The sequence below is a fragment of the Pelophylax lessonae genome (assembly GCF_965119305.1).
Source record: "Pelophylax lessonae genome assembly, chromosome: 3".
In the NCBI taxonomy this organism is placed as follows: Eukaryota; Metazoa; Chordata; class Amphibia; order Anura; family Ranidae; genus Pelophylax; species Pelophylax lessonae.
The window spans coordinates 450,537,045-450,547,688 of record NC_138770.1 but is presented as its reverse complement, the minus strand read 5'-3'; the positions used below and the strand labels follow the sequence as shown (position 1 = coordinate 450,547,688).

The 10,644-nt window shown below is 41.9% G+C and overlaps 1 protein-coding gene across 1 annotated transcript; it reads left to right on the top strand.

The window, feature by feature from the left end:
- Positions 1-354: 354 nt before the first annotated feature.
- LOC309550580 (uncharacterized protein) lies at positions 355-1,516 on the top strand (the record flags this gene model as incomplete). The annotated part of the gene is made up of 2 exons (XM_082250926.1): positions 355-557; positions 703-1,516. 2 exons carry the CDS (start codon positions 355-357, stop codon positions 1,514-1,516), a joined length of 1,017 nt encoding a protein of 338 aa, XP_082107052.1.
- Positions 1,517-10,644: the final 9,128 nt, after the last annotated feature.

Here is a 10,644-nt window from a genome sequence, read left to right as displayed (position 1 = left end):
GACATGCTTTTTTTTATCATTTTTCTATACATTTTCCATCCGTTTTACATCAGTTTCATATCAGTTTTTCATCCTTTTTTTTTATGATTCATAATTTCCCATGTCACTTTGCTCTTAACCCAGCATGCATTGGGTTTCCCATGCTGCTTTGTGGTCCCAGTGTGCATACAGTGTGTCTGCCTGTGTGTTCCTGTGTCTCATTTCTTGTGATTTATATCAAAGCGAGCAATGGCCCCTTCCCGATTTTGGGATGATGTCACATGTCTTATGCTACTGTATTATGTGAGGGGAGTGGAGAGCCGGAGGAGGAAGACTGTTCAGCGAAAACGTCGCACCTATTGGGTTCATCCGATGATGCTAAAGAGGCCCTCTGAGGGATTTCTGTCCCTACACTATGCGGATTTAAGACGGTATCCGGTTAAATTTTTCAATTTCACCAGAATGAACGTAACGACATTTGATTTTGTCTTGGAGAAATTGTTACCACGTCTTCAGCGGATGGACACCAATATGAGACGCAGTGTGCCGCCAGCGGAGCGTCTGCTAGTGACTCTCAGGTAAGTCAGCTGCTGTTGTCATGCTTTATATGCTGTTGTCATGCTATATGTCATGCTATATGCTAGGGGCAAATGTCAGATAACATGAAATTACCAACTAAAATGTACTTTTCCGTTAATTCTTGTCTAATTTCCTTATGCCTAGGTTTCTTGCATCCGGGCAGACATTTACGTGTCTGAACCATTATTTTCTATTGGGGATCTCTACAATATCAATGATCGTTCATGACACCTGCAAGGCCATATGGGAGGAGCTAACACCGATTGCAATGCCTGTCCCTGATGAAAATGTGTGGTTGCAAATAGCTGAGGGATTCCTGATGAAGACCCAATTTCCCAACTGCCTTGGTGCCCTTGACGGGAAACATATGCGGATTAGAATGCCTCCTGGATCAGGCTCCAGTTATTTCAATTACAAAAAATTTTTTTCATTGGTGCTGATGGCTATCTGTGATAGCAACTATAAATTTATTATGGTGGACATTGGTGCATATGGTAGCTCTGCTGACTCCCGTGTCTTCAGGACATCCGCTATGGGTAGAAGGCTGTTAGATGGACGTCTGAACCTACCTGCTGACAAGCCACTGCCAGGAACAAATGGACCAGCTATACCTCACGTTTTAGTGGCTGATGAAGCATTTGCCCTCTCACGTCACCTTTTAAGGCCATACGCCAAACATAATCTAACAAGCCAAAAAAGGATTTTTAACTACAGACTGAGTAGAGCAAGAAGGTTTGTTGAGTGCACATTTGGAATCTTAACAAACAAGTGGCGCATTTTCCATAGTGCCATTCAACTTAAAGTGGATAATGCCGAAGAAGTGATCAAAGCATGTTGTGTGTTGCACAATATCGTACGTGATAAAGAAGGCTTGAGCATGGATGATGAAGATGAAACACATTTGCCCTCTGTGCAATATGGTGGACTGCGCCCGAACCATTCAGCTCTTGCTCTATGAGATAAATTCGCAGATTATTTCATGACCCCTGAAGGAGAGGTTCCATGGCAGTATGCCCATATGTAATCTTTTTAAAGATTGTAACTGCACTTATTTTCCTTTTGTTCATTAATATAATAGTTTCCATTTGTTCAATAAAAGAATAAAAACAAATTCTTTGTCAGAAATTTTTTTTTATTTAAACAGCATCACACATAACAACCTCTGTGATTTTAATATGAAATAAAAGACAATTCAAAATCCAAAGTCAACCTTATAAGTCCTGATAATAGGGACTTGGAGCATTCCCGAAATGCGTTGATGAGGAAGATGCAGACGTTTGGGACATGTAGGAGTCCTGAGAGCTTGACGTTTGCTGGCTGCTGGTGGGCTTTGACTGGGTAAATGGTGGTGCATGGGATGGGGGTCCACATGGTGGGAGGGTATGGGTTGGCATCCTATTATATGGCAGGGTTGGGTTAGGGGGGTAGGATGGATTATAACCATAATGGCCAGGTGATGTACTTGGCATCATTGGATGCTGGACTGGCCTTTGATACAAATGATATTCTGGTATGGGTTCCCCAGCTATTGCAGCTTTTATACATGTGATGGTTACATGAGATATCTGCATTTGTACCTCCATTTTTTTATTATTAGGGGTCTGGACCAAATGATGATATAGGCTGCGGAGGAATGCAGCATCATAATTGTTTGAGTCTTGGAAGGGGTCCATGGATTCAGACCTACGCATGGCCCTCATATCCTCCATGAACCTCATCATGGCAGTGTCCATTGGTGTTGGTGCAGCACCTCTTCTTTGTGACCCTCTAGAAGCTCTGGGAACCTGTACAGTAGGGAAATTTGTTAGAACATTTGTCTTTACTAAATGTTTACAATAGGGGCTTAGGTTTGGTGAAATTTACTTACATGTTGTCTTGGCGTGTGGACTTGAGCATGTTGAGGAGACACCTGTGCAGAAGTTTGAGGCTGTGATTCATGGTCACTTGTGTCAGCCTCTGCTTCGGTGACCTCTTCCCCCTCCTCTTCTGTTTCTGTAATGTTGGAGCTGGTGCTGTAATACAATACATTGATAAATTATTTGTCCTACTTTTCAAATTGATTAAATTTTACGTAGAATGACAGCTTTGTACTCACGGTCTTAAGTCCATAACATTACGCAGGAATGACAGCATTTCAAAAAAAGGACTTCTCCTCCTCTGGCTGACTCCTGCCCCACTTCTGCTCTCCTCAGCCTCATCGTTCAGTTCCCTCCTGTAGCGGTCCCTTTGTGACCTCCATCTCGTGATGATTTTTTTGCCTATGAAAAATGGATAATATGAACTTAATTACATGACAGATGTCACAATTAGGTGGACCACAAGTCTCAGCAAGCGAACAGTGAAAGATACGGTAACATAACTTTACATTTCACCTATCTGTCTCTTTTAGCATGCTGAGACTTGTAGTCCACCCATATGTCACAATTAGGTGGACCACAAGTCTCAGCAAGCGAACAGTGAAAGATACGGTAATATAACTTTACATTTCACCTATCTGTCTCTTTTAGCATGCTGAGACTTGTAGTCCACCCATATGTCACAATTAGGTGGACCACAAGTCTCAGCAAGCGAACAGTGAAAGATACGGTAATATAACTTTACATTTCACCTATCTGTCTCTTTTAGCATGCTGAGACTTGTAGTCCACCCATATGTCACAATTAGGTGGACCACAAGTCTCAGCAAGCGAACAGTGAAAGATACGGTAATATAACTTTACATTTCACCTATCTGTCTCTTTTAGCATGCTGAGACTTGTAGTCCACCCATATGTCACAATTAGGTGGACCACAAGTCTCAGCAAGCGAACAGTGAAAGATACGGTAATATAACTTTACATTTCACCTATCTGTCTCTTTTAGCATGCTGAGACTTGTAGTCCACCCATATGTCACAATTAGGTGGACCACAAGTCTCAGCAAGCGAACAGTGAAAGATACGGTAATATAACTTTACATTTCACCTATCTGTCTCTTTTAGCATGCTGAGACATGTAGTCCACCCATATGTCACAATTAGGTGGACCACAAGTCTCAGCATGACAACCCCACCCTCACATCCCCCCAAAAGATACACTTACCACGTATGCGACGTTGCCTATCACTCAAGGAGGTCCAGTTGGGGGTCACGTCCTTGAAAATTTCCTCCCACAGCCTGGATTTGGTGATCCGGTCACTATACTCGGTACAATGTTTGTCCCAAATGCCAGGCCTGGCATGTACTAGCTGGATAAGACGTTCGTGGGACACATCACGGGCCATGACTGCTGCTTGTATTGGGTGTGGTACTTGGGGTGTGGTAACTGGTGGTTGTTGTCACTTCCTAGACCACTAGACCACTACCTGGGTCAAAGTTTACATATTATACTGTATTTTATTGGAAAAAAAAAAAAAAAAAGGATATGATCGGAGCGGATGTCAGCGCTAACATCCGTTTTGTGTCCGTTCCGTTTTTTTTACGGAGGAAAAATAGGGTTCTCTTCAGTCCAAAAAAAAGGACATGAGCGGACCGGACGATAAACGGATGTTAGCGGATGTACATCCGCCGACATCCGCAATCCCATTGACTTGCATTATGTCCGTTTTTCATCCGCAATCGGAAGGGATGAAAAACGGACATACGGAACGCCCGTGTGAAAGAGCCCTAAGGGTGAAATGGTCAGTTACCCACTAGCTGACACTCAAAGGTTATAGCAAGGCTAAAATTAACTACAACTGGATAACTAGAGTATCCAGTTAATTTCAGAAGAATCAAAAGTGTCCTGGTGTACACCTTGTGCATACAGCCCCAACAGCAGGCGTGTGTACACATTTGTATAGGGTACCACTGGCTTTCGATGGGCCCATCTTTAGGTGTGGTCCACTGTCCCTTTTAAGAGTGTGGTTGGCTGATAGGAGATAGGTCACCAAGGGCCTAATTCACTATGACACCTAGTAGGCAAAGGTGCGTACTTATAGTCAGTGGAAAGCGAGTAGATTTACTCCTAAATGGAATTTAGTATAGCGCGCGGGAGAAAGTAGTCGCAAAAGCAAATTCACTATAGGTAATAGAAATCATTGACCATGCAAATCAGTAGTCGTGGTAAAAGTGGGACTATTGTACATGGAAATAATGTTTAGAGCATGATATCATAGCTGCAATGGTTCCTAAAGATGTGGTATATTGTTTGGAGATGATCTGCTTTAAAACGTTTTAAAAAAATTGATGTTTAAAAATAAATATGATTGAGAGCCCATTCACACAGTGGCGACACGACTTGCCGGGGCGACCTGTGAAGTCGCGGTGCACAGCTCGGCGTGACATGCACGGACTTCATATCATTGAAGTCAATGCAAGTCGCCTCCAGGTCGCCCCAAAGTAGTACAGGACCCTTTTTCTAAGTTGGAGTGACTTGTGTCGCTCCTATTAGAACGAGTCCTGTGCTAATCAATGGCAGGCGACCCACCGCGACTTGTCAGGCGACCAAGTCGCCTGACAAGTCGCGCTAGTGTGAATGGGGACTGAAAGTCTGAAAAGAGATAAATTCTCCCTTGGCCTACGACTACTGTATGTAGCAGCACGTGTACGCATGCCCAGACAATTAAAATATTCACAATCCTACGCCTTTTCAATTTTAACTGGGCGCTATAGTGAATATGGAAATTCACAAATGTCAAAAATGTATAGGTGAACCTTAAAATGTGCGTAAGATATATAAAAGCAAGTGTCATCCATTAAATCAAATTGTATAACTGTTATTTACACAAAAACATACATTTTAAATTTTGGCATTAATTGTTTAATTCCTAAAATACATTGTCCTTGCTGGCTTTTTATCTGGCTTCTTATTCCTTTTTATTTGCAACAATGCTAGTAATGTTTTTGGAACAGATGTACAGTGGGTACGGAAAGTATTCAGACCCCCTTAAATTTTTCACTCTTTGTTATATTGCAGCCATTTGCTAAAATCATTTAAGTTCATTCTTCTTCCTCATGAATGTACACATAGCACCCCATACTCACAGAAAAACACAGAATTGTTGACATTGTTGCAGATTTATTAAAAAAGAAAAACTGAAATATCACATGGTCCTAAGTATTCAGACCCTTTGCTCAGTATTTAGTAGAAGCCCCCTTTTGATCTAATACAACCAGGAGCCTTTTTGGGAAAGATGCAACAAGTCTTTCACACCTGGATTTGGGGATCCTCTGCCATTCCTCCTTGCAGATCCTCTCCAGTTCTGTCAGGTTGGATGGTAAACGTTGGTGGACAGCCATTTTTAGGTCTCTCCAGAGATGCTCAATTGGGTTTAAGTCAGGGCTCTGGCTGGACCATTCAAGAACAGTCACGGAGTTGTTGTGAAGCCACTCCTTCGTTATTTTAGCTGTGTGCTTAGGGTCATTGTCTTGTTGGAAGGTAAACCTTCGGCCCAGTCTGAGGTCCAGAGCACTCTGGAGAAGGTTTTTGTCCAGGATATCCCTGTACTTGGCCGCATTTATCTTTCCCTCGATTGCAACCAGTCGTCCTGTCCCTGCAGCTGAAAAACACCCCCACAGCATGATGCTGCCACCACCATGCTTCATTGTTGGGACTGTATTGGACAGGTGATGAGCAGTGCCTGGTTTTCTCCACACATACCGCTTAGAATTTAGGCCAAAAAGTTCTATTTTGGTCTCTTCAGACCAGAGAATCTTATTTCTCACCATCTTGGAGTCCTTCAGGTGTTTTTTTAGCAATCTCCATGTGGGCTTTCATGTGTCTTACACTGAGGAGAGGCTTCCGTCGAGCCACTCTGCCATAAAGCCCCGACTGGTGGAGGGCTGCAGTGATGGTTGACTTTCTACAACTTTCTCCCATCTCCTGACTGCATCTCTGGAGCTCAGCCACAGTGATCTTTGGGTTCTTCTTTACCTCTCTCACCCAGGCTCTTCTCCCCCGATAGCTCAGTTTGGCTGGACGGCCAGCTCTAGGAAGGGTTCTGGTCGTCCCAAACGTCTTCCATTTGATGATTATGGAGGCCACTGTGCTCTTAGGAACCTTAAGTGCAGCAGAAATCTTTTTGTAACCTTGGCCAGATCTGTGCCTTGCCACAATTATGTCTCTGAGCTCTTCAGGCAGTTCCTTTGACCTCATGATTCTCATTTGCTCTGACATGCATTGTGATCTGGAAGGTCTTATATAGACAGGTGTGTGGCTTTCCTAATCAAGTCCAATCAGTATAATCAAACACAGCTGGACTCAAATGAAGGTGTAGAACCATCTCAAGGATGATCAGAAGAAATGGAAAGCACCTGAGTTAAATATATGAGTGTCACAGCAAAGGGTCTGAATACTTAGGACCATGTGATATTTCAGTTTTTCTTTTTTAATAAATCTGCAACAATGTCAACAATTCTGTGTTTTTCTGTCAGTATGGGGTGCTATGTGTACATTCATGAGGAAGAAGAATGAACTTAAATGATTTTAGCAAATGGCTGCAATATAACAAAGAGTGGAAAATTTAAGGGGGTCTGAATACTTTCCGTACCCACTGTTATTTATATATATATATATATATGCACTTTGTTGTTCTCCAGCCCACATAAATCTTAACCGAAACTCCCACAGCTGTCTTCACAAACCACACACAATACCACTGCTGATGCAAATTTAACCACTTTACCGCTGAGTACCGGAGTACTACTGCGGCAAAGTGGCTCTTGTAGGTCTGACGACGTAGACCTACGTCGCCAGACTCCTCCCCTGTAGGCGGCGCTCGCGCTCCCGCTGTTTTCATTCACAGCGGGAGTCGGGCCAGGGGAGGAGCGGCAGCGATCGCCGCTGCTCTGCCCCGATCGTGGGGGAATCCAGTTTGGAGATCCGCCCGCCTGTGTAAACAGAGCGGGCGGATCTCCTCAGTGACAGGGAGTGACAGATCGGAGTGTTCAGCATAGTTGGACATCCGATCTGTCCCTGGCTCACACAGTCACCTCCCCCCCCACACGTCAGTAAGCACCAGGCATACATTAACCCCTCCCTCTCCAATAAAATGAACCCCTTCCCTGCCAGTGTCATTTTTACAGTAACAGTGCATATTTATAGCACTGATTACTGCAGTAATGTCACTGGTACCCCCAAAAGTGTCAAAAATTTCAGTCAAGGGTCCGATCTGTCCGCCGCAATGTCGCAGTCCCGCAAAAAAATCGCAGATCGCCGCCATTACTCGTTAAAAAAAAAAACACCAAAAATGACATAAATCTTTCCCTTTGTTAGTAAACGCGATAACTTTTGCGCAAACCAATCAAAATACGCTTATTGCGATTTTTTTTACCAAACATGGGTAGCAGAAAACAAATTGGCCAAAAATCTAAAAAATAATTGGTTTTTACATTTTTTTTGGGTGGAATTTCATATAAAAAAATTTTAAAAATATTGTTATTTTTTCAAAATAAACGCTCTTTTTTTGTTTATAGCGCAAAAAGTAAAAATCGCACTGGTGATCAAATACCACCAAAAGAAAGCTCTGTTTGTGGGAAAAAAAGGACGTCAATTTCGTTTGGGTGCGACGTCGCATGACCGCGCAATTGTCAGTTAAATTCGCACAGCGCCGAATCGCAAAAAGTGGCCCAGACGTAAGACAGCAAAATGCTCTAGTGGTAAAGTGGTTAAAATGAGTAACAATTTTGTGTGTTGTCTATTTCCAAATGATAAGCTTTTTCACCACAAAAATGTAATATGTGTACCAACATTATTACTCCAAATCAAAATGTCATTACCAAAATTCATAGGGTATCACAGAATAAATCAAGAAACAGAACTCATGACTGATGTAATTCCACCACCTATAGGTAAATGCCCAAATATATGTATTTTTTTTTTTAGGTGTAGGAGGGTTCCACCACCATTGCAAATCTTGCCATATGTGTTCCACGGGGAAGGACAAGAAGCAGCCTTGTGAGATCCACACCAACACCAATTGCAGCCTCTTACCAAGCAAAAAGCCCCAAAATTAAAGATGGTCCTATAGGGAGAACATTCTGACAGTAATCAGCCATGCCCAGCCTTGGAACCAGATGGCATATCACAGAAACAGTTTGGTCAATGGCACTCAGGACTTCCAGGGTACATGTGCATTGATTAACTTTTTGCACCCCAGGGACTTAGGGCTGTTCAACACCACAGAGATGGAGGCTCCACGCATGTGGCAGCACAGTGGCTCACTGGTTAGTATTTTGCCATGCAGCACTGGGGTCAATGTTTCGAATCACAAATATTCCACTACCTAGCTAGAACTTTGTCTGGTATTCTAGTTTCATTTTCGCAAGGTATTATATTTCTGATGGGTTTTATATAATGGAAAACCAAGAAATTACATTATAAATAAAGCAACTGTGGGTTTTCACCAAATCTAGAACTGTGTGTCTGGGGGCAGTGTGGTATGTATAAGTATGATGTGACCTTGCACTCATATTTTAATGTTTTATGCTGATGATGAATGGCGAATGCGTATTGCATGAAGCAGTCTTCACAAAGTTGTTATTTCCTGCTTTGTATCCAATACATGCCCAACAACTTACAACTTAAAACATTTTGTTTTTGGTATCACTGACCATGGCCAGAGCCTTGGACATTTGACTTTTTCTGTTTACCCTGCACAGATACATATGCTGTTGCATTCTTTCATTTGCCAAGAGTGTGTGTTCCTGATCCACAGGTGTGAGTACTTAAGGCATGAAGAGACAGAATTAATTACACTGGTGGGAGTTTCATTAACTGGGTGGGTGTAGGTGGCAATCAAACCTATGGTATTTATAAAGGCCTACAGTGGTTTGCTTTGCCTGAAAGAGGCCAGAATCTTTGCTTGGATTTGTTAGAAATTAGGATTTAGGTTATTTTTTGGGGGGGGGGGGGGGATAGCGTGCCTAATGACTGACCCACACCCCACTAAGGCTGTGGTTTGATCTGTTTGCTGGAATAGTTTTGCATTTTGGCCTTTAAAAGGTTATTTTTGTGGGCATGGTTTCAAAATGGTGTGTCTTTGTCAAGTCTGACCATGTATGTATTTGTTTGTGAGCCTCTGTTGACCCATATCTTCTTCTAGTTACTTATAAACCTCACATGTTAGACTTACAATTCCTAATGTTAATCTAGTTAATGTTATGGTTTAGATGGAAAGGAAGCTTCCTGCTAACCCTAACCATAAATGTATGTGTATTTTTTTCCATTGCTACCTTTTTGTATTTAGTATTAATTTTGTCTGTTTTGCTTCTCCTGCACTTAAACTTTTGATGGGGTAGGGTTGGTGTGGATTTTCCTGAAAATGTTTGTCATGGTTCTTATCAGCCTTATTTTTATTCCTGATTTATAATGTGAATGTTAAGGTGTGTGCAATTTTTTTGTCTTACCCTTGTAGATTGTAAGCTCTTTTGAGTAGGACCCTTCTAACCATGTTGTAAAATGCTGTTACCATAATTTCCATGTTTTTTTGGCAAAGTACATTAATGTACCAAACGTTAAAGTTCTAATAAAATTGTTTTTTATTGCATTATGTGTTTTATTTTATTTTAAATGTTGAAGTGTTAACTTTTTACACCTCTTCAAAGTGGTAGAAAATCTAGTTGCATACCAAATCCTTTATTTTGCATATGTGCAAGTTATTTAATAAAGCAGAGTGAATGTAATATGGGGGGTAGGGAATAAATTCAAATATTAAAAAAAAAAGTGCTGGATTCATGGCTCAATACTTTTTTTTTTTTTTTTTTTTTTTGTGGCCTAGGTAAACCATGAAAGATGTCAACATAAATTTCAAATCTGCTAACAGAAAAAAAAAAAAAGGCAAAAAGATGTTTGCGGCGTAATAGCACAGCAGCAAACATATGTTGGCTATGGCGCATATGCATATGTCCGGGTCAACCTGGAAATGTATTACCACTAAATTGGGTGCACATGCCCCCGGAAGTGTACTGCTGCTCCACGCCATAAGGAGGATAGATGGTTCGCTCACTCTACACCCAAGAGGAGCTGCTCCCTATTTGCAGGGCAGACCACCAGTAGAAAAAAGAAACTAAATCCAACACAGAAACAATTCCAGCCACCACCACTCAGAATCAGTTGTCTGCTCTATGAGA